The sequence below is a fragment of the Ovis canadensis genome, chromosome 4 (assembly GCF_042477335.2).
Source record: "Ovis canadensis isolate MfBH-ARS-UI-01 breed Bighorn chromosome 4, ARS-UI_OviCan_v2, whole genome shotgun sequence".
Lineage (NCBI taxonomy): Eukaryota > Metazoa > Chordata > Mammalia > Artiodactyla > Bovidae > Ovis > Ovis canadensis.
Window position 1 is genome coordinate 129683511 of NC_091248.1, and position 26655 is coordinate 129710165.

Consider the following 26655-nt stretch of genomic DNA (forward strand, 5'->3'; position numbering starts at 1 on the left):
AACCAGGGGTGCCTGCTACAAAGGCGGGACCCAGGGCTCCACACCCAGGGCTGGGTGAACACAGAGCACACCCTCCCATCCTCTCATCACTCACCACCATCCCCACCCCAACGGCAAAGAAAACCGTCAGTAAATAACATGGTGCTGGAGAGAAAGACAAAACAAATGAACATCTTCCTTAAGAGTTCATAAACTCAAAACAGCCCTGATGTGTAAGAAACCTGGGTTTCTATAACACAGGTGAACCAAAAACCTTTACACTAATACTTAGCTTAAAGGAGTCCTGGGGTAGTAGGACCTCATGTTCCTGGCAGCAACAAACGCAAATCTTTTCTGAAGGAACCAACCTTTAATTCAGTTCCCAAAAATTTCAGAGAATGCTCTACAGAATATGAGCTCACAATTAAAAAAGACTGTGTTGTTGTTTAATATATGTGTATGCATATCTCACACAATGAACACCATCAAATGAGGCAGTAGGCAGCAGGGGACAGGAGAGAGACAGCACAGAACCTGACGTGCAAAGATTTGAAAATATTTGACTCTAAATCAACTGCAACTAGAGCAGTAAGTTGTACGAAGAAACTACAGTGTTAAAATACCTAAAAAGTAGTTAGGAAAAGGAAAATATGCACGGTCGATTAAAAACTCAGTGAATGACAAATGAAGGAAAACACTAAATGATGAAACTAAAATTATTTAGAAGACAATAGAGGCAAACGTGGAAAATACAAAAAATAGTTTCCCTGAATGTATCACATTTCTTAACTGGGGCTTATTATAGCCACATTAAGTAATATGAGAAACTTTTTTAAAACCATTACAGTGCTTTCTTTTAAAAATGTACAGCAATCAAAAAAAAAAATTAATTCACAGGCCAAAAGCCTACCACAATGTAATGGAAGAACTTTATTCAAAAAACATAATAAAAACATATCATTTATCTTTACATTTTATATACAATATTTAAAATACAGAAAACGTACAGATCAAAACCATATGGATTGCAAAGTCCTCATTAGAACCGATTCTTAAGCTATGGCTTTAGCAATGACTTAGCTTTCTTTGAAACTCTAAGAAAAGATGACAGAATATTAATTGGAAGATACATTTCTAAAACAGCATCCAATTTTGTTATAAATTATTGGGGTATCCTGTCACTTTCAGATGCATGGTCTACGAAATTTCCGGCTTTACACCAAGTACATCAGTCAGGCAAAGAACGGCCTGCTGTGAGATGACCAGGAAGTGCCAGATGTGACTCTGTGATCAAATCCCTAAGCTGCTCATATTTAACAGAGGGAAAAAATACAACAAAGACACTTGTTAAAAACCTCAAAGCAACATAATCTGCTGGGTTTAAATAATTTTCTTATCAAACCTGCTACACTGCAGATATGAACTGCACAGGCACCTTTCAGATCGCTAAGCAGCGGTAAGGTGGTAACCGTAGCATTATTTCCAATAGTTGTTTTCAATTGGGAATGTCAAGACAAGACAGTAAAATCAATCAAAATCAGGACCATACCATCATCTCTGCTGGGTAACTGCTCGGAAATGGAGCCTGAGGAATCCTTTCTGATCACAGATCTTTTGGTTTTTCCTTGCCCAGTTCGACTTCTTTGTCGTACCATAAATCCACCAATACCTATCCAAAACAGAAATTGAGGAATCCTGTAAATAACTATTCTCCCTGTATTTCCTCCAGAAGCAGGATGAAAATGTTCAGTCTCACAAGTGAGGAATATCTCAAATTCAAATGGGCTAATTTAAATCAATAATCTCATTTTAATGCAAAATACAAGAGTTTGGAAATAGGACGTCAAAGTTATTGGTATCTTATTACTAACCAAACAGGAATAAAAATCCTTTGAAATACAGAAGCCTGCATGTACTTCTTCTAAACAATGTCAGAGTAAACATTATAGTATATTATGCTTGTTTCCTTAATGTCACTAACTCACAGATCATCATTCAAATTATTTGTACGTTAGTTGAGGGAGAGCAGACACAAGACACAAACTCAACTAGATGATCCCAAAGAAAACCAGCATGGCTTTTGGGGAAGTGTGTCCAGGTACCCCTAGTAAAGCTCAAGCCGTGAGACGCACGCAGCCCCAGTGAGGGCACGGAATCTGGCACTAAGCTGTGCCATTCCGGTTACTGGCAGACTTCGGGCAAGTTACTTAACTTTCCACCGCCTCAGTTCCCTCACTGGTAAAACAGGGATAATGTACAGCATCTCCTATACACAGGTTATAAAGTGCTGAGACTAGCGCCTAACATACAGCAGCACTGACAGCTTTTATCACTAACAATATGCTTTGTGACCTAATGGGCCCCTCACATGGGTCCCTTACATGGATGACTTACTTCCATGTAAGGCAGATAAGGAAAACAACAAAAACACCCCCTCAACATTTAACTCTTAAGTTCCTGGAAGGAATTCAGACACGTCTAAAAAAGGAAGTGCCTTATAAGCCTCATAATTATAAAGAAACGAAGTCATTTTCGTTTCGTTTCGTTCCAATGGATGAAGCTCATCTACGCATTAGTTACAGATGTGGCCCAACTGGAAGGAAAATCTATTGGAAAACAAACACAAAGCTTTTCCTTACACATCAAAAGGCATTTAGATCATTCTTATCAATGAAACAGTGGCAATCAGAAGAATAAAGATTGGACTGATTCAATACACCTCACGGCAGAGAGTGGGTGGGACCGAGGTTCCAGGGGAGGGGATAAACAAGTACTTACAGCTGATTCACACTGCTGTACAGCAGAAACTAACATACCCTTGTAAAGCAATTATACTCCAATTAAAAAATATACTTTAAAAATTTCTGCTTTAAAAAATGCAAAACATTTTCATAAGCAAACTGCCTAAAAAGAGACTAGAAGTTCTGTATTATGAATATGTCAATACTTTTTTTTCCATTAAGGCAAAAAAAGTTTGACAAACAGGACAGCTTTTCTCTCCCCTCCCCTGAGGCAGAGAGAAAATAAGAGTTCTTAACAGTCACATTATTAACCAAACTATAAATTCTAGGAAACATAAGAACTCTGTCCTATCACCTTCATATTGTACACTTACTAGCTGGTACTCCTGCACAAAAAATGCAGTAAATTTAAAAAACATAAATATTAGAGAGTGAATGCTAAATCATGACAGAATTAAGAGGTTCACATCAAGGGAAAACATATGCTTTATTGTGAGTTAGTGACATACCCCACTAAGGCATTTTTCACCTACAAAGTGTATTTATTGCAATAGTTTAGCTCTGTCATCTACACATACAAGTTTCAGTTTAGAGTTGTTAGAAGTTATATTTCATCCTGATTATTTCATTATAATTGAAGCCCTATTATATTTTTCTTAAAGTAACTAAGTTTTGATTATAACTAAAATGTCCAGCTAAGGCACTCCACCTGGTCTGTATGGTTTTCTTTTTCTCTTTTTGACGCCCTCTGTTCCTTCGACCCCCTTAGTTTCATCATCCACAGCTTCTCGTTCAGGGCTAGATTCTGATTTTCCATCACAATCCATGAGTTCTCCTTCTGGAAAAAAGTAAATGTACAGATAGAACTGAAAAAACTACCGAATGTACAGCTCCTATGTAAGAGGAAAGACAAAGCAAAACGGCTGCTGAGCCACTCTAATCATGCATCCCAACTGGCAGGGAAAGTACAGACAGAGACGGGAAAGGCCCCCGACGGCTGGGAGTCTTGCTGCTCAGTGCACCTTTCTCAGGAAACACAACACGAGGCGCAAGGAAGGGGACCAGAGCGGATGCTTGGAAGGACAAGTGTAAATCAAGTAGCACGTAAACTATCACTCCTTGCTATTAATTATGTCTTCAGGTCCAGGATCCAAAGGCTGTCTCTCTAGCCTAGAACTCTCCTGAGTTGCAACTAATCTGTAATTAGACATTACCCAGTTACTGAAAACTCTACATACAAAATTGAACTACTAATTTGAAATGAAGTTCCTCCCTTCCTAGGGATTTGCCTGTCATTAAAGAGCAAAGAAATGTACCCTGCAGAAGCCAGACTCCTGGGAGACCGTCTTGACAATGCCTCATTTCTTTTTTCATACCATCAGAGCTCCTCAGTATCTCTCAAAGGCGTTTTACTTTTCTTGACTGTCATCTCAGTCCAATCTCAACTTACTGCCATTCCCTCCCCTCCTATCCCTCTCCTTGTCTCCAAGCTTACCTTCCTCCCTAATCGGTTCTTAAACTGCAGTCTAAATGATCTTCCTATAAATACCTATCAATTTTCTGCTTAAGAACCCTTTAATGTCTTCCCAGTAGCCTGCGAATGAGACTCACACTGTAAGGCCCAGGTGATGTGTCCTGTGAGCGCCGCAGCCTCACCGCCCCCCGACCAACTCACACTCAGTTCCCTGTGCTCATGAAGCTCTCCCTCCCTGCCTGTCCCTATCCCCCCATCTCGCAGGATTCATTTCCTAGAAAGTCCCCACAGCTGCATGCTCCTGTACATTAACACTGTGCGTCATCTGAATTGGTTCTCTCAATGTCCATTTCCTTGCTAGACTACATTCTCCTTAAAAACAGGCATCAAGATTCTCAGTGACAGCTGCATCCTTAAGCATGGATGCTATGTAACAGGGATTCAATAATTTTCTCACAGCATGATATAATCAATGAAATTAAGTAATGCACACAGAAGGTCAGTTCTTAAGAACACTTTTAAAACCATGGTAATCAAAGCTTTTCAAATTATGCTTTATGCTGTGCTGCAGGGGGGAAAAGTTATCAAATACATTTAAGAATAAACTGTTTACACTGTTCTTCAATATTGTAAGTATTATGTATAACATTTCTATTATACCATTAGCACTGTGCTTTTTTTTCCCAGTAATATTAATACTAGGTCAATGTTTGAGGTCAATTCTATAATTATTCTGATAATTGCTTTCTATAGCTAAAATTAAACCATGAAAATTTATTTACTGAAACTTAGCAAACACCAAAGAAAACAAAACAGTATAACTACTTACCTTAAAATAAACCCACTGAAATATATATCAGAAGGAATTTAGGGTTAGATATGGTAGACTAAAATTTAACTTCACTCTCCTGAAACCCTACACAGAGTAAAGCAACTTATTTAAAAAAAAAAAAAAAAAAAAAAAAAACACCTACAGAGAGAGAGAAAACAGGAAAGAAGAAAAGCCATAACTTTGGAAGGAGAAAGCTGAATGATGAAAGACAACTGAGTTAAACAAGTTCTCATTTAAATGTGGAAGGAACCAAAAAAAGAATCCAGCTTATATCACAGTCTTCAAAAGGGTGAGGAACTGGCAGAATCAGGCACCTTTGGAAATGGGTAGCAGGAAGCTAAAACACAGAACTTCATTTTTTATTAACTACAGAAGCCATAATCCCACTCCCAACCCCACACACTGGGAGGCTGCCAAGCACACCCACAGGTTTGGGACTCTTGGGACACTTTTAAACTGCACACTGGGGCAATGTTCTAAAAACAGGATTAATTGACTCCAGGCAGGTTAAATGCTGGCACTCTCATCTGAGGTTCTTTCCCCACTAAACTCCCAGCAGAAGGTCAGAAGTTAAGCCTCTATGCCCCAAGAGGAGACAGGAGATCCTCCTGGGAAACCGAACCAGTCCCAGGGAAATGCCTAAAGGTACCAGCACTGGGGGATTCTCCAAACAGGGAGCTGAGGGCACAAAAGCTCAGTCAACACATACCACCCACAGACCTGAAGCTTTTCATCAAGGTTTTAATCCGTCATTCTGTTTCTAAAAAACTATTTGTTTAACCAGTCTCCACTTTTAGCCTTCACTTTTAATCACGCATGGACAACCTAGAATTATGAAATGAAAGACAGAGACCTGAGACCACAAAAAGCAACTGGGAATTGAAAGACTACGTAGGAAAAAGAAACAAAAAAAACTTTAACATAAGATAAAACACAGGTGAAGCAAGAACAGGATGCTATGTAAAGGAACATTCAAAGGAAGAAAGCTCTTGAAAATTAATGCATGATATTTAAGAACAAAAGGAAAATGAAAATCAGTAAAGGGATAGAAAGCTAAAATAAGAAAATTTACTTTAGCGTAAAATGCGAAGACCCGAGCTGGAAAGGAGCAGAGAAAAGACAGGGAGCATGGGCTGAGTGGGTGAGGCACCGAAGGGGAGAAGCATCAGGGGTTTCCAGAGTATTCCTAGCGCTGAGGGGCGCGGGATGAGGGGCCACTCTGTGCTCGGGCAAAGAGAGGAAAACATACAAGAGAATGAAGCAGACGCATCTTCATGAAATTTCAGAACATTGCAGACAAGCAACGTCCTAAGATCCAAACAGAATCCAGAGACAACACGGACCATACCAAGTTCCCTAAACGCTAGAAACTAAAAGACGCTGGATCAATGATTTCAAAATGCTGAAAGAAAACTGAATTCCAACCTGGAAACGGTCAGCGGGGTGGGTACATTTTCAGAAATACATAACCTCTCAAATTTGCCTTCTATGCACTCTCTAGAAACTCAGGAAGTTTCTCAAGAAGACATGTCTACCAAATGAGAAAGAGAAATGTATGAAACCTCAAGACCCTTAGAGTAGACTAGAAAAAAGAAAGGGGGAAAAAAATCAAAGAAAGAAACAAACAAAAAACCCTAGAGGCCTCTCAAAATGGGAACTGAGTTACTTACAGCCATACAAAGAATATGAAAAATGAAGAATAGTGTAAAGGCAAGGAAAAGAACATTAAGAACAAAAAAGTGCATACCCCAAGAGCTTGCACATGAATTACAATAGCACTACAAGGACACACAAGTGAACTGGCCAGACACGGGAGAGAGGAACACTCCTATTCTTGTTTTTAAAACGTGAATATACTACTTGTCCAAAAACAAAAGTTTAAGAGTCAAGGGAATGAGCATTAACAAATCACAAGCCTACTCACCCAGCCGCTTTCTCTGGTCTGCGCTGGCCCCTCTGCACCTACCCTCACCCTCCCTGCCACAGGCTGAGTGCGTCTGGACGCCCCCACCATGTTGTGAGGGAGCCCCCCCGGGGCACAGAGAGGGGAAGCATTGTGATCCCACTCCTGAGGCACAGACTTTGTAGACTGGGGGCGGTCTCTATTAACAGGGTACTCCGCTTTCAGTAGGTTAATTAGAAAGAAGCCTGCTTCTACTGGACAAGGAGTTTGTTTCTGATATGCTAAGGTGATTGTTTATGACTTATTTCCCTCAAGAAACACTCATCAGTAGAGTTAAAAATTAACCCCACAAAGATGGGTATTGCTGCCGTGTTTCAGGAGCATTACAAGCTCACGTGGACTTTGTCCTGCGTGTGTGGTATGATGCACGGTAATGCTTCTAAGGGGATGTCTCTGCTGGCAGCCTCATTCAGAAACTGTACAAGTGCAGAAGTGTCCACCATTTCTCGCAGCACTGTTTCCCAGAACAGTAGTCACTGGGAAAGCCATACAGTCTTTTTATTGATGCTTTAAGAGGCTTTATAATCTCATACTTTGGGAATTAATGTGTACTATCGAGAAACCTCTCAAATTCTGTGAAATGCAGCAGATTTAAGTCAGGACTATGAAACCACTTTTCAGGAATTTTCTAATGGCCTCAGAAGTGACAGGTTTTCACCATACTCTGGGTGATGGACATCGGGTCCATTCCTCCCAGAAACACAGACTACTACTTTACAAGCCCCCACCCACTTAAAACTTCAAAATGCAATTCTGTTCCACAGTACATGAAAAGGGACATCCTGGGTGCAGGTCTTGGGGGGAAATCTTACACAGAAGCATCAGAACGCTTTTCTTCCAACCACACAGACCCAAAACCACACTACTGCATAAGAAATATCAGGATAAACAGGAGCACACACAGACCCACTCTAAGCCACGAGAATCTCTCATCTGACAACTGCAACAGCCTCCTGCCTAAACTACCTGCCACAGCTCTTGTGCTTAAAACTGTTCACACTGCAGCAGAGTGCTCTTTTAAAAATCTAAATAAGCTCATGCGTCCCTTCTCATCAGAAGCCTCCGACAACCTCCCCTTCCATTCACAGTGACTCCTTAGGCAATACTCTGCAGTCCTAGGGGACCTACCGAGTCACCCCCCTCTCTTTACACCTCTGCTCTCATCGCTGCCCTCTGCCCTTCTGCTCACCCTGCTGGACGCACAGCAAACATGCCGGCGCTCCCCACCCAGGGTCTCTGCACTGGCATTCTCTTTTCTCAGATAAAAGCGGGTCAGGTCATCCGAGTCCTCACCCCCACTGTCTGCATTCCCAATTCCTCTCAACAGCACTTGCCAAACACATTTTTATCAACTTGTGCTGTCATATATTTTTAATGATCCTTTTTTTCTAATATTAAAATGGAAGTTCCATGAGCAGAGAAGTTTATCTGCTTTGTTTACTGACAGGACTTCCAACAACTGGTACACAGCAGGCACTCACTAAGTACCGGTAAATGATGAGTACTGGGAAATGAATTCTTTATTTTTGAATCACCTGAAAAGAAACAACCACTCTCTAAAGATAAGCCAATGGTGAACTTCTTTAGAGACAAGCAAAAACAAACCTCATACTGAATTTAATGGGCTTCCCTGATGGTTCAGCTGGTAAAGAATCTGCCTGCAATGTGGGAGACCTGGGTTCAATCCCTGGGTTGGGAAGATCCCCTGGAGAAGGGAAAGGCTACCCACTCTAGTATTCTGACCAGGAGAATTCCACGGACTATACAGTCATTGGGTTGCAAAGAGTCGTACACGAGCAACTTTCACTCAAAGTTACTTTTTCATCACAAGAATTTAGCTAAAATAAAATATATGTATTTTAACCAAGAAAATGTTTACAAACAGATGTTTTATAATAACCATCTGTGAATACAAGCTTACACTTGAAAAAATGATGGTTTTTCATTTCTAGAATGCATGGATGGGGTTCTACTTGAACTTAGCTATGGAATCTAAGCTCACATCCATCTGTGAAGGTTTTCACTGCCATCTAGCAAATCCTAAATTTTCAGATTTGTGATCTTCAAACATACAATGCTCCTGGAAATTCTTATAAGTTTATTCTATAAGGATACATGAAAGGAAGAGAACCCAAAAAGGCAAGATGCAAGATGACCACTCTCTTCGGACAGGGTCACATCAAGGGTTATCCTCTAAGTCAGCAGGATTTTGTTGCTCTTTAGTGGATAAGTCATGTCCGACTCTCTGCAAACTCAGTTTGTATCCCGCCAGGCTCCTGTGTCCGTGGGATCACCCAGGCAAGAATACTAGAGTAAGCAGCTATTTCCTCCTCCAGGGAATCTTTTGGACCCAGGGATCGAACCTGTATCTCCTGCATTAGCAGACAGATTCTTTACCTCTGAGCCACCTGGGAAGCCCCCAGCAGGATTTACCCTTGGGTAAATCACATCCTTTAAAAGCTCTTTTAGTTTTTTGCAAATGTATTCCATGGAAAATTTGTTAAGTATTACCTCGACTATCGTCCATTTCGCCGTCCCTGGAATGCTCTGACTGGATGTCTGGAGGGGTCTGAAGGACAGCCACACTATTCTGATTTATGATCTTCAACTTCAACTTTGGTTTTGACCGTTTTCTTCTTGGAACAGTAACCGTTAGGCTCTGTAACTGAGTCATCCCTGATTCCGTCAAACACACACCATCCTGGGTGTAGGTCTTGGGTGGATCTAAAATAACAATATCCCAAGGAAACAAATTAAAATTCTCCTCTTAATTTTTATTGATAAGTTGATTACTGTCCAATAAGGCCCATGTCAAGGCAATGTGACTTCTATAAACAAATTACCTATGAAATGCACAATTAGCAGTATTCAATTAAAAGTAATAGTTGGCCAAACTTCCTTGAATTATAGACAGACATCTTGTAAAATTTTTTTAAAAATGGTCTTCCTGGCATTTCTATCTTCATGTATCAATATAGGAATTTAAAAAGCAAGCACTGAAGCTAAAAAGCAGTGCTTCAGCCACTCAAGCATGAGTTTTTTCCTAGAGTAGCCTTTCAGTGTAAAGGGTGAGGATGAATTTACACAAGAGAAATAAGAATACTCCAGAAGCCCATTTGGAAATCAAAGGATCAGTATAATTACCTACAAGGAGAGGTAGTAAATAACCAGAAATCCTGCAAAATTTGAAGTGTACAAAGCTGCTGCTCATTAGAACAATTTCTGTGCTATCCAAATGTTTTTGTATCAAATGAAATCAAATAGAACTATGCAAAAGAATGACAGCTTAAGAGTATCCTGTTAATCACTATTCTAGGCTGATCTATTACAGAAGAAGAATAAATTCTGAAGAGATCTCTGTTTGCTAACTAAGCTTCATTGTTTAACTAAACACAATAATGTATCAAAGCAAGTATGTAGTTAGCAGTTATTTCAAAAGTGGTTATTTTCACTGCCAATTTGCTGAGATTTGTAGGAATACTGTCACACTAAAACTGGAAAAGACAGGCATTTTGTATATTATTAGAGAAATGATTATCAACATCAGGGATTTTACACTGAGAATGATTAAGGCAGGAGTCATGTAACAAGTCAATTACATAAAAATCAAGCGTTTCTTTGCAGTCAAGGAAAGCATTTCAGATTTTACCTAGTTCTTTCGCTTTTGTGACAATTTGTGCTACAAGTGAAGATTCACAGCAGTCTGAGGAAGGCACTGAAATTAAAAAAAAAAACTCATAATTTTTTCAAAAAATTTAAAATTTAAAGATTTACATATGGCTACAGTTTCTACTGCTGCACCCATTTAAGTGAAATAAATGCTTGAATACTAAGCAGATTTAAAAGCTGTCTTGAAAACAACAAAACAACAGGGAGAAACGGTGGAGGAAATACACACCACACAGAAGAAAAACTGATAAAGAACTGACGTCAAAAAAAAGGATCGATGTACTGGGTTTCTACGTATGCCTAATAATACAAAATTATGAGTCTTGAAAGCTACACTTACATCTTAGAGCTAAAATACATTCTTAATTTACTTCCCTTATGCAAGTAGATTGTTTTAATATATTAAGTTGAGGTAATAAGAGTTAATTTAAAACAAAAAGTAACATTTTTCATAAAACGCTTTCCAAATAACAGCTTCACAGAAAGAGAAAAAGGAGCAGCGTTGAGCCCACTCGCTGGTTCAGGACGACAAGCACAGGCGAGCTGTACGAGAGAGGAGACTCACCACTCAGATCATCTTACCATTTGATGTGGGCATATAGGGTCTGCACAGGCTACAATCGAAACCAATGTCTGCTACATTCTCCACTTCCTCTTCAGTACTGAAGTTCTGACAAACTGCATGCATCCACCTAGAAAGTCCACATTTGTATTTTTGAAAAAAGAATACACTAAGGATGGTTTCCTTTTAAAAACTGCAACAGTAGCTAACAGCCTGAAACCATGAAGCCCCTAAGTCTCACATGCTCCTTCCATCCAGCCCCCGTTTCTCTCTCCCCTAACCACCCCTTGCTAGCTCACAAAAACCATCAGAGGTGAAAGAAAAAAGGAAAGGGAACAAGTACCAGGAAAGAAGCAGAAGCAATTCATTTGAGGAGGATTGGACAATCACTTTGTAATCTATCACAGACAGCCAGGACGTTGGCTCAAAGTGAAAATGTCAGTCGTTCAGTCACATCCGACTCTCTGCCACCCCACGGACTGTAATCCGCCAGGTTCCTCTGTCTGTGGAATTCTCCAGGCAAGCATACTGGAGTGGGTGGCCATGCCCTTCTCCAGGGGATCTTCCCACCCCAAGGACTGAACCTGGGTCTCGTGCATTGCGGGCAGATTCTTTACGGTCTGCGCCACAAAGGAAGCTGGTCAGGGCAAGCAGAAAGGAACAGACAAGACTGTGCGTGGTGGAGCACACATGGGCTCCAGGTGACGCGTCTCCTGTGAGGTGGACAGAGCTCACGGAAGGGAACGGTCAGTGGGAAATGAAAGCTGTCATTCTGCCTTACAACAAAGAACTGGTAGGCAGAGTCCTGAGAATCCTACGCTACTGACGAGATGCTACGCTGACCAACACTCTGCGAGCAGTGCTGACACAGCACAGCAACAGGCCGCTGCAATCAGCCCTCAGCAAACACCAAGTGAAGCATGCTAAGCCTGGAACTGAGAGTATGGAAAAGAAAACTTCAGTTTCTAGCCAACTAAAAAAATCTGGAAAGGAAAAATCTTAACTTCTTAAATTTAAGAGAGAAGAAGACTTCTTTTGCAATTTTATTTTGCTGTATTAGAGGGGAGACAGGAGAGCGCAGTACCTGTCACACTGCCTGCACTGCAGGATCAGGTCCTCCTCCCGGTAGCTCCGGTGGCAGACGGGGCAGGCGGACAAGCTGGCGCAGGGGGCGCACTGGGTGTAGTTGTTCTGCCACTCGCCTCTCGGGCCTGCGGACGTAGCTCCACAGTGTCTGCACCACACACACCTGCAACCCAACACCCACAGGCCTCAGCCCGACGCACCCGAGCGACGGCGCGGCTGAGACTCAGAGCCACATGCGGACAGCACGGGGGAGGCACTCAATGCAGGCCCACCGTCGTTAACGCCTATCACACAATTAAGCAGATGTAGCTAATCTGAGGAAACTACAACGACGTGGCTCAGTTCTGAACTTAAACGCCTAATGAGGAAACCAAAGTCCCAGGGTACCATTTGCACTTCCAGCCTCCTTTGGGGACGGTCTGCAGGGGAGGGTCGAGGCAGTAGGTGTGGTAGCTTATGTCACAGTCGTCGCACAGCAGGAGCCGTCCTGGGTCCGTCGCCTTCCCACAGGCCTCACACACGGTGCACTCAAGGCACCGCCAGCCCTTGCTCAGAACCACTTTAGTGATCTGCAAAGGAAACCACCAAGCCGTTGTGATTCAAACATTAGCCTGCGCCTCACACACAGAGGATCAAGTACACCCTACAAGTGGATACGGTGCTCCCACGCCCAGGAGCAGGAGAGGGCCAGGCGCAAACACACTGTGGCCCAGTGAGCCTGCCTGCGCTTTCAAGAGTCTGCCTAGTGGGTACAGTAACTGACATTTTCATGCCTCAGTTTATATAGCTAGTGTGCTCTGGAGTTTATGGATTTTAAAGAAATCTAGTAAATTATCCCAGAGTTTTTTCTTTTATTACTATTTATTTGGCGGTGACAGGATCTTTAGTTGCAGCATGTGAGCTTTCAGTTGCTTGTGAAACTTAAGTTTCCTGACCAGGAATCCAACCCGGGTCCCCTGCACTGGGAGTGTGGAGTTTTAGCCAGTGGACCACCAGGGAAGTCACCCCATGATTTTTAATATAGGACTTGAAAATGTATTGATACGGTTTCAATCTACGACATTTCATGCATTCATGATTCTAAAAGTTGTGCACATCATGTAAGGACTTGTATATTAAAATCAACATTAAAAATGCAAAACTCTTAAGGTATAACATGAATTCCCAAGGTGATTTCATGGTTTTGGAAGATTTTAGGCTATGAACCTAGGACCTTTAAAGTTCACATTCTCTCCTCTCTTTATTCTCCTTTCCTTCAAGGGTCTACGTTAGTAGAAAAGTTTGAGAACCTCAATTCCTCAAAGCAGCCACATTATGTAATATTAAGAATCTGGAATCAACTGAAAAAATCTAGTAAGACTAGAGTCTACGTATAAAAAGGACAACAAAGAATCTGTGTAATAATAGTATAGCAAGTGATCAAGATAGACAATAAAAATTCAGACCATGAGGAAGCTACATGGGAGGAAAAAAAAGTGAAATAAATGAACTGTCAAAATAGCACCAAACTTTCTAACTTCAGATCCTGAAACAGACTAACAGTTTTCCATTCTACAGGAAAACACTTTCCAATCCTTAACCCAGCTAAACCAGCAATTAAGTGTTAAACTGAAAAGCCTTTTAGACATACAAAGACTCCAACTTCAGCTCCTGGGTACTCTCTCTAAAGAAGTTAGTGCTATGAGGAACGAAGTGAGGGTGTATACCAAGAAAAAGGAAGACATGGGATCCTCAAGGCAATGAACCCGACGTCAGCCCAGAGATATTAAGGATGAGAACTGAGCAACAGACCCAGAAGGTTCCAGCCCAGCTCAGAACAGAGAATAACAGAGTATAGAAGGGGTGGGCCTTTCCCAGAAAAACAGGTACTTGCTGAAGAAATGTGCTATCATACTTCTACAGCAAAAACAACAAACAATGTGCTATCATACTTCTAGAGTAAAAACAAACAACAAAAACTAATGGAAAATCATCAATCATTATTTTCTTCTTGCTATAAAAAACTCCACAAAAAACAAACTGAACTTATACTATTTAGGTCTCCAGTGAACATTTATGGAGTCATAGCCAACATTAAATTAAAAGACATGTGCTACTGGGAAGGAAAGCTATGACAAACCTAGACAGCATATTAAAAAGCAAAGACATCACATTGCTGACAAAGGTGCATATAATTAAAGGCATGGTTTTTCCAGTAGTCATGTACGGATGTGAGAGTTGGACAATAAAGAAGGCTGAGCGCCAAAGAATTGATGCTTTCAAACTGTGGTGCTGGAGAAGATTCTTGAGAGTCCCTTCGACTCTCAAGTCTCTTTAGCAAAGAGATAAAAAACCAGTCAATCCTAAAGAAAATCAACCCTGAATATTCACTGGAAGGATTGAAGCTGAAGCTCCAATACTTTAGTCACCTGATGCAAAGAGTCGACTCACTGGAAAAGCCCCTGATGCTGGGAAAAATTGAAGGCAGAAAAGGACAAGGGGACAGCAGAGGATGATACGGTCAGATAGCATCACCAACTCAATGGACATGAGTTTGAGCAAACTCTGGGAGATAATGAAGGATTTGGGAAGCCTGGTGAGCTGCAGTTCATGAGGTCACCAAGAATTGGACACAACACAGTGACTGAACAACAACAAAGAGTTCTTAAAGTTTGAGACGGGCCACCCCAGAGAGAAGGCTCTGTGGACTCACCTTAAAGCTTAAAAAGAAGTTTCAAAAGGTTCAAACAACTGCCTGCACAACAACTCAATCCTTTTTTTAAAGGAACCAAATCCAGACTTTCAACAATATGCTAACACAATGCACAATGTCCATGTGCAATCAAAGATTACTAGATGCTAAAAAAGGGTGGAAACATATCCTATTTAGGAGAAGAAATAGTTAACATAATGTGACATGTATGATAGAAGCAGCAGACAATTATAAACTTTTTAAGAACTTGTGAGGGTGTGAAGTGGAGGGTGGAAGTTGGAGAGTAGGTTGGTGAACCATAACATGTGCTCCAAATTTGATGAAAACTATCAACCCACTGATTCAGGTAAAAGAAAATGTCCTTTTGCATACGAATGAGGGTTTGGTGAAAGTGGAGAGTGAGCAGGGTGAAATAACGAGTTTTTACTACATATTCTAGTACACAACTTTTATGATCAATAGACAGAATGAATCAACTTCATGCCTTACCAAAAAATAGTATAAAGTATCTTTTAAAATTAAATGTATGCATTTGTTGTTATACTTTTTCAAGGCAAAGCAGGATAATTACCACAAATTAAGATCATAGATCTGTAGGAGTTTCTTGAGGCAACACTTTAAAGGCAATATTTAAAGTATATACTTAAATATTGTCACAGATGTATAATAATCCTAACAAACAATAATTGATTAATTATATCAACTGGAGTTAGCACGATACTACTCAGTTCAAATCTTAATATTTATATTTAAGTGTATTTACCTTAATACTGACACAGTATGGATGGTAACACTGACCACACTGAGAACAGGCAAGTAATCTTCCCTCTGCTCCTTGGCCAAAACTGCCACAAACTACACACATATCCTGAAATTAAGAACACAATAACATTTTAAATCCAAGACCAAACTAAGAATATGCTAACATGCTAATTTTACAATTCGTATAAATCACTTTCTTCATTGATATAGCTCTAGAGCTAAATAATCAGTTGGCCAAAAAATTTGTTCCCGTAAGATGCTATGGAAAAACCTAACAAATCTTTTGGCCGATCCAATATCAGTCGCACCAATGTCAGTGCAACTGAGAAGAATTAGAAACGGACAAGGAGGAATGCAAAAGTGGGGGACGAATAATTTAGTTCAAACCTGATGCAGAGTGAACTTGTCACTACTAGAAAACAACACAACTGTATTGTGCATAGAGTTTTCTTCTTCATCCTTATTTGATGAAATATCTGCAGCAGACACCTATAAAAAGCAAAATACACAAAATGTGAAGTCATACTTCTCACCTGTATTATACCTGGTTGGAAAGTTTAAGAAGATTCATATTTAAAATGTAACTTTTTCCAGAGATCACACTAACAATTCTAAATTAGACTATTATTGCCAAGATACTATTATAAAGTGTGGCATTTTTTATTCACTTGTTTCTTTATAGAGCTACAAGTTTCACAGATCAGGAAGTAATGAGAAAACAAATCTGTCTTTACAAAGACTTGATTAACCAGAAATTCTAATCAAGAAACAAAGAGTGTATTATTTATGTGTACACATACACAAACACACACATATGTATGTATCATTCTATTTCAGTGACTCTTGAAGCCGGCAATGGGTGCACTCCAGACTGAGATGTATAAAGATATAAATACAAAATACACATCAGATTTTAAAGACTTAGTAACAAACAAAAAATAATGTAGATATAGCTCATAAATAATTTTGTGTGTTTTATAAATTACATGTTGATATGATTTTATTTTGAACATAATGAATCAAAAAGTATATATTAAAATTAAATTTCATTGTTCCTTTTTTTTTTGATGTAGCTACTAGAAAGGCTTTTTTGTTTTAGTAGGTAGAGGGTACGTTTTGGCCAAGCTGCATGGCTTGCTAGATCTTATTTCCCCAACAAGGGACTGAACCCAGGCCCCTTGGCAGTGAGTCAGGGTGGAATCCTAACCAATGGACCTCTAGGAAATTCCCTAGAAAGTTATAAGTTGCATATATAGGTCACACGGGGCTTCCCTGGTGGCTCAGCTGGTAAAGAATCTGCCTGCAATGCAAGAGACCAGGGTTCAATCCCTAAGTCAAGAAGATTCCCTGGAAAACGGAATGGTTACCCATTCCAGTATTCTTGACTGGAGAATCCCATGGACAGAGGAGCCTGGTGGGCTACAGTCCATGGGGTTACAAAGAGTTGGACATGACCGAGCAACTAATATCTTAGCACCTCATAGGTCACATATTTCTTTTGGGGCAGCAATGCTTCAGAATATAATCATTTTGAGTAACTTGTCAAAATTTCAGTATTAGCCAAAGGATTATCAACCACAGTCATTAAGTTATGGACTTAGTTAAATTTGACCAAATCAACTAGGTACACACTGGCTTGTTAATAATTATTTCCACAGTGCTTATCATGAAAAAAGCTCTGAATTGGATGTTAAAAAAAGAAGATAAGAAAACCAATGCCAAAATTATATACCCTGTTTGCTTTAAAAGCTTACAATCTAGTGTGGAAGAATTGAGCTGAAACACAAAGTAAAAATAGAATTATTGCTCTTGATAAATGACTGACAAAAGAGTAACTAAATAGAAGAAATATGTCACAGTAATAAATTTTTTCAATATACATGAGTTTAAACGCAGTTTTCACGGACATTTCTACTGTTTCACAGTGTCAACAATAAAAACAATTTGCAGCCACAAAGGCCTAAAGATAAGAAGGGAAAAGTGTAAACAACCCAATTAGTCAAGTCAGCACGAGGGAATGACTGAAACTACAAAAAATCCAACCTTATGAAGAATTATGCAGTATTTTAAAAAATAGCAAGGTGGAAAGCTGTGTGGATTTCCATATAGAAAGCCATCACACTACACTGCTGAGTTGAAAAATAAGCTGCAGACAACTACACAAGCTGCAGCCCCATGGCATCAAACACAGCAAAACGGCTGTGGACACACATCACAGGCTCAAGCATAAGGGGTTGCTGGTTCTGCCAGTCAAAGGCGGCTCAATGCTGGCAATCTCATATGAATCAGCCTAAAATGTAAATGCCCAAATCAGGTGAAAGTGAGAGAATTAGGACTCAGGAGGTAGCAGCAATAGAAACACTCTGATCTATTTATGTTTAAAATTTTTAAATTGAGGAAAGATAGCTGATAAAAAACAACTGTTGTAACTCCCTTATCAACAAACAAGCTACATGATCGTCTCTACAAATGCAAAAAAAAAAAACAACAAAACCCAAAAAACTGACAGAATCTATTTTCTGACATCTACTCCTGATTCAAAAAATATCACAGTATGAATAGAAAAGAATCTCCTCAAACTTATTTGGGATGTCTATTAAAACTAAACACCATACTTAATTATGAAAAACTATCTGCTTTCTCCTCATGGTCAAAAATAAGATTACTTAAGCTCATCACTTCTATTCCAACTGTACTGAAAGTTATCGCAAATTCAATAAAACACAGACATAAAAGGACTCTAGATTAAAAACAAAGACAAAGTTTATCTCTGTCTTTGCAGACAACATGATCATTTATGTAGAAAATCCCATGGATTCTACAAATAAGCAATTAGAATAAGGGAGTTTGAAATGGTTATAGTATACACAACCTTACTGTATACACAAGCAATACACAAAAATAAGCAGTATTTCTAAATACTAGCAACTGACAAAAACAATCTGAAATTAAGACAACACTACCATTAACAACAGCATAAAAATATGATAGAGATAAATCTGATAAACAGTGTCTGTTCAACCTGTCTGTTAAACTAAACATTACTGAAAGAAACTAAAGAAATGGAAATACTGGTGTTCATGGATTCAAAAACTCAATATGGTTAAAATGTCAATTTTTCCCAAGTTAATCTATATTTTGAACACAAACCCAGGTTTAGCAGGTTTATTTTATAGGCACTGACAAGCTAACACTAAAATTAATATAGAAGTACAAGGGATTTAGAATAGCCAAAACAACTTTGAAAAGTAGGAAATCCGAAGACAAAGACTGTCTGATTTCAAGAGCAGTTGTAAAGTAGAAGTAGCCACAGCAGTGCAGCGCCGGCCTGAACAAATGCTTAAGAATGACGAAAGGCAATTCAGAGAAACAGCGCTCAGACAACTGGCCATTCATGGCATGTGAAAGAAAAAGAACTTTCATCCTTACTCATATTATAGTTAAAAAACTCAAATTGGATCACAGATCTAAGTGCAATACCTTTCTAAAAGAAAGCAGAGCATCTTTGTGACCCTGGATTACATAAATATTTCTCAGCACCAGAAAGCACAATCCAAAGGGGGAAAATATCAATAAATTGGACTCTATCAAAATTAAATCATCTGCTCTTCAAAAGACACAGTTAAGAACATGCAAAGACAGACTGCAAATCATATATATGATAAAGAGCTTGTTTCCAGAATATAGAAATCTCAACTCAGTAAATTTAAAAAAAAAAACCTACTCAATTTATTTTTAATATATTAAAAATCTGAAGAGCGACTTTATGAAAGAAGATATACAGACAGCACATTAGCACCTAAAAAGCTGATGAACATCAGGAGTCCCTAGGGAAGCGCAAAGAGGACACTATTAACATGCCTGTTCCAGTGGCTAAAATTAAGATGACTGGCCACACCAAATGTAGGTGAGTAGGCGGAAGAAATGGAGCCTTGTACAGTCTTACAAATATAACATGTCACACCCAAGGTGAAAACTAGCCTTTCCTTAAAGAGCTAAGCCTATACCTACCATATATCCAGCATTCCATCTCTACGTGATTATCCATGAGGGAAAAAAAAAAAGTCCACATACGAACTGAGATATAAAAGTTTAGAGCATACTTATTTCTAAGAGACAAAAAAATGGACATGAACTTAACGTTCCTAAATAGGTGAACAGACAAACTGTGGCACACCCATACTATGTAACACTTTTCAGCAACAAAACAGAACGCACTGTTAACATACAAGAGCATGAATTAATATCAAAATAAGTATGCTGAGTGAAATAAGTCACATCAAAAAGAGAATATTCAGTATGATTTCACTTATCAACTTCAGAAAATGCAAACTAATCAACAGCAATGGAAATCAGATCAGGCACTACCCAGGGGTGAGGCCAGAAGGAAAACAAGGGTCTTTGGGGCAGCACAAAGGAATTCTGGGGTTGAGGATGCTCTTAATTGCAGTGTGGGTTTCACGGGTGCAACCATATGTCAAAACCTACACAGCTGTACACTTCAGATATCTGTACCTTCTTTTATATAAATTTTATTTCAGTAAGTCTACCAATTTGGGGGCGGGGGAAGGGAGGGAGAAAACAGGGAAGGAGGAATTTGCTTTTTTAATAAAGGACCAGAATCCAGGTTTCTTTACTTCTTTAGTAGGAAAACTGAATAATTCTACCTGTCTCCTGAACTTAAAATGACAACTGGAAACTGAAAAACAGGTTATCAGTAAAATAGTAAAGTCACTGCATGAAATGTTTGCCATTATTTGCCAAACGTGATTTTTTTCAACACATTTAAGTAAAGCCTTCTAATGTGCCAGTGAGCAAATATTTACCCACCTGAAATTCAAATTAAAAGACAGTCAAAATCTCCAACATTTTGAGCCCACACTAACCTACAACATCCCTAATTTCTTCTGTAAACAACATTACAACACTGAGAACTACTACAGTCAAAAACTTAAAGTGCCCACATAATTAAATTCTTCATATAAACTCAAGAATATGAAGGGAATTTTTTTTTTTAATAGAAGAGCAAATATATTGCATACTGGATTTTGGGAAGGGTTGGCACAGAAAGGTCAGAGTCAAAGAGGAAGGGAGGAAAAGAAAAAAGGCATGAGAAGGCAGGAAATAGAAACTTCGTCAGAGGTTTAAAAAGAAAGCTGGCTCAGTGGTAGGGTCCGCCTGCCAATGCAGGAGACACGGGTTCGATCCCTGATCCAGGACGATCCCTCATGCTGCGGGGCAACCAAGCCCGCCTGCCACAACCACTGAGTCTGCGCCCCAGAGCCCATGCTCCGCAGTGAGAGAAGAGACTGCAACGACAGCTCCTGCACCACAGCCAGAGGGCAGCCCCTACTTGCCTGCCCCACACAGAGAAAAGCAACAAAGACCCAGCATAGTCAGAAATGAGCAAATACGCAAATTTGAGGTGACTTTAGCCTATTTATGTGACTCTCAGCATCTAAAGTTCAGTTCAGTCACTCAGTCGTGTCCGACTCTTTGCAACCCCATGGACTGCAGCACACTAGGCCTCCCTGTCCATCACCGACTCCCGGAGCTTGCTCAACTCACGTCCATTGAGTAACCTGGCATAAGTGAGAGTATCAGCATCAGCCGACACATTAAGGACTACAGCGAATGTGAAGGCAGCAGGCCTTACCCCAGGTAACACGACTGCCCCCATTCCACTCTTCAGTTTTGATCTGCCTCGGCCGCCTCGTCCAGACAGTCCTGCACCGCGAGGCCTCCGCTTTCCTGGAAATCCAGACCCCCGGCCCTACACAACAGATACGGAAAAGTCAGCATTCTGTAAAGGCTCAGAAGAATTTTACATCCAAATGTGAGATAAACCATCATATGAAATGTTACACAAATACACTTGCTTCTTTTCTTCCAATCGAATGATAGCTATTAAGGGACCAGGCTTATCATTTGCATCTTCCAATACGTGTTCTACGACCTAAACATCTGCAACCTTAAAAATCAAAGATGGGTCTGTCACTGTGAATGCCCTGCATCAGTAAACCCCTGTCACTGTATTTCCATTTCCTAACCTTACATCCAAGGTGGCTAGAACAGACACACCTCTAACCACGTACTTTCATGTGTAACTAATTTTATCACATACAGAGCAAGTGTAGGGAAGGACTCTCTCTGGCTGGCTTCTTATGAGTATACTAAGAGTTAAGACACACTGAGTACTCACTACGTACTGCTCGAAGCACTTGTTCCTCTCAACAATCTCATATGGTCACTACTATCTTATTATCCCCATGTTAGAGATAAGGACACTGAGGAATATGGGCTTTCGGGAGATGCTAGTGATAAAAAATCTGCCTGCCAATGCAGGAGACTCAAGAGACCTGGGTTTGATTACTGGGTTGGGAATATCCCCTGGACGAGGACATAGCAACCCACTCCAATATTCTTGCCTGGAAAATACCACTGACAAAGGAGCCTGGTGGGCTACAGTCCAGCCCAAGAGTCCAATACGACTGAAGCAATTGAGCACGCACCTACCCTGAGGAATAAAATGGTTAAGTAACTTGCCCAAGTCATATAGCTGGCAAGTCTGGCTCCAGTGTCTACATTGTTAACCAATACTCTGTACTGCTGCAATGCGTCAAAAATAATTTTTAAGTGTACAGTAGTAATTTTTTGTCATTAAAATTGTCAATTTCCTTTAATCGTTCAAAATCTGATGAAAGTAAAAGGCTTGCTTTAAATCAATGAGATAATAAATACTTGAAGTAGAAATAATTTATCTGAATTTTCATCTATAGAAATAATTTATCTGAATTTTTATCTAATACAAGAAAAAAATCTTTGGAAAAACATGTTGAATTTCCTGATGTCTTAACAAATAAGTACTGAGGTTATTTGTTTTTATGATTTTCTTATTCTCAGAGTTATTACTATCTGAAAAAAACCTGGCATCTACACACCTACTTACATATATTTAAGATTACTAAAATGCTCAGGAAAATCCTGATTTTTTTCCCCTCACAAGTGAAATAACATGCCATATCTTTAATGGATCTCACTTTCCATAGTTTGAAATACTGAGCTCATTACCTCCTCAGCAGAATGGTTTCCAAGCACATAAATTATGCCTACATTGTGAGCGTAAGGAAGACACACAGGAACAAACGGGAAGGGGGTCTTTTTTCCCTTCATCTTAGTAAGTACAGCCAGCTTCCAGTTTTCCATCTGTCTCTCTTTATCCTCTTAAGCTCCTCTCCTTCAAATATCAAGCTTCTCAGAACAAGACACAGGGTAGGGTTGGACTGGATAGTCTTTGTTTCTTAATCGGTATAAAAGACTTTTTACAAGTCAGTGATTGAATCAAGACTACAGTAATCCCTCAACTCATTTTTCCTCAGCACCCAATGACACAGGTAAGAAAAAGTAGAAAATGAGTGCTCTACGCTTCAAAATGGCCAAGCAAGACTTCTAAGCTCTTAAAAAGATGTTTACATTCTCAATACCTTGCATTGGTATCTGAGTGAGCTGAAAACTAGTTCTTCTAATAGTGACAGAAAATAAGAAAGCAGAATCTAGAACTCCTCTGAAATCCTTATTCTAAATTAAAAACCATTATTCTATAATTATATTAAATAAAGAAGATGAAATACTGTCTTCTCTAGTCAGTAACGTTTTAACTTTTCAGATGATTAACATTTTTTTCAAATTAATTTTTCACCCTTCAAAATGCATCAGATTGCTTAACTTACAGTCAAGGACTAGCAGAATTATCCACCAAAGGTATGAAAAAGTTTCTATAATTTTTATTAACAGATAATGAAATCTGCCGCAATTCTGCTATTTCTTTTCCAATTATATATAAAACATTAATGTAGTTTTTCTTTTGTTCTTTTCTGAGCAACAAAATTTTATATTATGAACGAGTCCTTAACTACTTTATAGCCTATGGGACAAGGATTTCCCCCAACAGAAAAAATACTGCTAATTATAAAAGGAAACATTAAAAAGGTATTAGAAATTTACACTTAAGATCAGTCAAGTAAAATGGCAATTTAATTTCCTCCTAGTCCAGGTTTCTAAAGGCAAGCATGTTGCTTCTTCATATTAAAAATTTTAGATGTAAAAAGTGGCTCTGGAAAATAGAAAAATTTAATTCTTAACTTCTATTCGGACAAAACCAACCAGAAAGAAATGACATATGAATGTAAATGCAGTTTTATTTACCACTTTGATGCTCCAAATGGCACTGCCAGGAAGCTGCCTGGGTTTAAAAATTTCCCGACCTTCTGAAATGTCTGGGGACCAGGAAGGTGGGCTCACTGTATTATGGGTACTCCAAGCCCCCTAGGATATGGCAGGTGAGAAAATAGATGTATAAAACTCCGCAACGTAAAAGGTCAAAGCCAGCAACTAAGGAATTTTAGAACAGCAAAAACAAATGCAGACGTATGGAAACTTAGGACAAATTGCTTCAAGGAAGTAAGGAAAGTAAGCTTATCACTTAACAGTGACTTTATGTTTAAATGTTTGCAGCTACAATTTACATTAAATGTTATATTCTGGTTGAAACATCAGTACAATAAAGCATATTAATTTAAGGTTTATGCAACATCAACATTGACTTCCGAACAGCAATTATAGCACGAAGATATAAATAAATGTCAATCAAACTTTAAATATTAAAACTATAAGAAACCATTTGGGCATTACTCTTTTCTAACGACTATCACTCTGCCAGCAAGGGGAAATGAGTAAACTTAAAGAATGTTATGTATACTTCTTGCTATAAACCACCGGAACAGTAGGCCAAAAAATGCAATCAGAAACATCAGCCACCAACAGACACATTCACTGTAAAATCTGGAAAGTCAGTTTGTAACCATAAGATGTAAACACCATTATAATCCTACCATTTAATTACTGTTCCTTCAGTGCCCACTAGTTGTGGACTTTGGTTTTCATTTTTATTTAGGGGATTATTATACTTATATTACATCCAAGGAACTAATTCGAAAAGCAGCAAATTGTTAAAGCAAATTGCCCTAAATTTGCAAATTTAAAATACCTGAACTATCTGATTATTTATACGAGAAATAATACTTATCAAAATAGTTAAAATAAAACTAACACATTTTGCTTCTAAATAATTACATTCAGAAATAACCTGGACTGATCTGATGAGGAAGCAGCAAAAAGAAAAATGTTTACTCCACAAAGGTAACATTTTAAAAGAAAAACACAAAACAAATGTCAAATAATAAAGAACCTATTTTGAATTAGATAATTCAACAATGCATGCTACGGTTTTACCAAATTAAATGATTAAAAGTAAAGACAAAAAACATGTTACTTACCAGGTTTCTAGAATACTAACAAACTAACAAGTAGTTGCCTATTAATCACATTAAAATACCATCAGGGAATTTAAATAATCAACCAGAAGTAAGAACTTGACTATCCTTTGGGGAGGAGACTGTTAATGAAGTAACAGTATTTTGAGAAGGACCACACAGGGAGCCTGGCTTCGCTTTAATTAACCTCCCCTTGGCTCAGCTAACAGCTACACTGGCTTCACAGACACGTCGCTGTCCCACTAAGGGATCATCCTGCATCTCGAGCCACACCTGGCCTCCTTCCTGCTGCATCCAGGGTCTTCTGCAGCCTCTGCGCTGCTGAAAGCAATTTCTCCTGTAATTTTACTCCAACTCTCAACAAACAGGTGTAGTTCTGCCGGGCTCCTTCGCTCCCCTCACTGACCCATCCCGGCCTCCAAGGCACCTTCCTCCTTCCACTTGACTCGGAAGCCTGGACCACTCTCCTCTCTCTGGTTTTGTTCTCAATGGTATTTATCTATAATGAGGGCTGTAAACACCATCTTGGATGCTGCTGTTCCCCAAATTCTCATTTCTGTTTCTAGAATGTTCTGAAAATTAAAGCATCAGGCGCTTAGTCATGTCTGACTCTTTGCGACCCCATGGACTGTAGCCCGCCAGGCTCCTCTGTCCATGGAATTCTCCAGGCAAGAAGACTGGAGTGGGGTGCCATTTCCTCCCCAGGGGATCTTCTGGACCCAGGGATTGTGCCCGGGGCTCCTGCATTGCAGGCGGACTCTTCACCACGTGAGCCGCCAGGGCAGTCATGCTCTGAAAGCTCCAAGTCATTACGATTTTCTGCTTCCCTCTCAGCATCTCTGTCTGGTGACCCTAAACCTCTCCAGTCACCACGTCTAACCTCTCTCCCTTCACAAGTCCCATCTCCCCATCTCTCCGCCCTTACACATGGACCCCGGCTGAGTCAGAAATCAGGTAGCCACGAGACCTGTTCTCTTCCCTCAGCGCTCTCCTCTGCCGCTTCAGGCCTCCCCCACCACTCCTCCGAGCCGAACCATCGGGACCTTCAGCCGCTTGATCTCCAGCCAGCCCTGACCGTCCTGCTTCCCTGCGCCCCCATGGCCAGCACCACATCCAAGCTCTCCTGGGTCTGTGTGTCCTTCTCAAGCCTTTCTCCACACCAATCTTTCTGATTTTGGCAATCAGACGGACTCCCAAAAGCTGTAAACCCGACCAAGCAAGACACTCCAAACCTTTCCTACACCTTCTGACAGTGCCCGGGACACTGAAAATCAAACCTTTCCCACTGCCTCTCTTCGATCTCATCTGGGCCGCCGATCCGCCCGATCGGATCTCCTCCCTGGCGGGGACCTCCTGCCTCACAGCGACCCCAACCCCCCCATGGCCGGCGTCTTCCGGCTCTTCGGATACGGCCTCACCTCGTCCTCCTCAGAGAGGCCTTTCCCTAGCTCTCCAGTCAACTATGGTCTCCCTCACCACACCTGAAGCATCCTCACAATGAACACAACACGGGGTCTTAAATTATTCAGAGGTAGAGTTGGGGCAAGAGATATCTAGAGTGAG

At 39.9% G+C, this 26655-nt stretch overlaps 1 protein-coding gene across 15 annotated transcripts in view; it reads right to left on the reverse strand.

The window, feature by feature from the left end:
• The window catches only part of KMT2C (lysine methyltransferase 2C), a 256929-nt gene that overhangs the window by 64725 nt on the left and 165549 nt on the right, over positions 1-26655 (reverse strand). For all 15 annotated transcript variants that reach the window (XR_011256794.1, XM_069588764.1, XM_069588770.1 and 12 more), the window contains 11 exons: positions 23966-24085; positions 21417-21533; positions 16148-16249; positions 15762-15866; positions 12694-12875; positions 12305-12469; positions 11241-11350; positions 10639-10704; positions 9501-9713; positions 3430-3558; positions 1529-1648 (listed from right to left, as the gene is read on the reverse strand). Coding sequence is in view for 14 of the 15 variants with exons in the window: in XM_069588764.1 (XP_069444865.1) it covers positions 1529-1648; positions 3430-3558; positions 9501-9713; positions 10639-10704; positions 11241-11350; positions 12305-12469; positions 12694-12875; positions 15762-15866; positions 16148-16249; positions 21417-21533; positions 23966-24085 (1429 nt within the window). In the remaining variant the exon portion in view is untranslated. The remainder of the gene's footprint in view (positions 1-1528; positions 1649-3429; positions 3559-9500; positions 9714-10638; positions 10705-11240; positions 11351-12304; positions 12470-12693; positions 12876-15761; positions 15867-16147; positions 16250-21416; positions 21534-23965; positions 24086-26655) is intronic.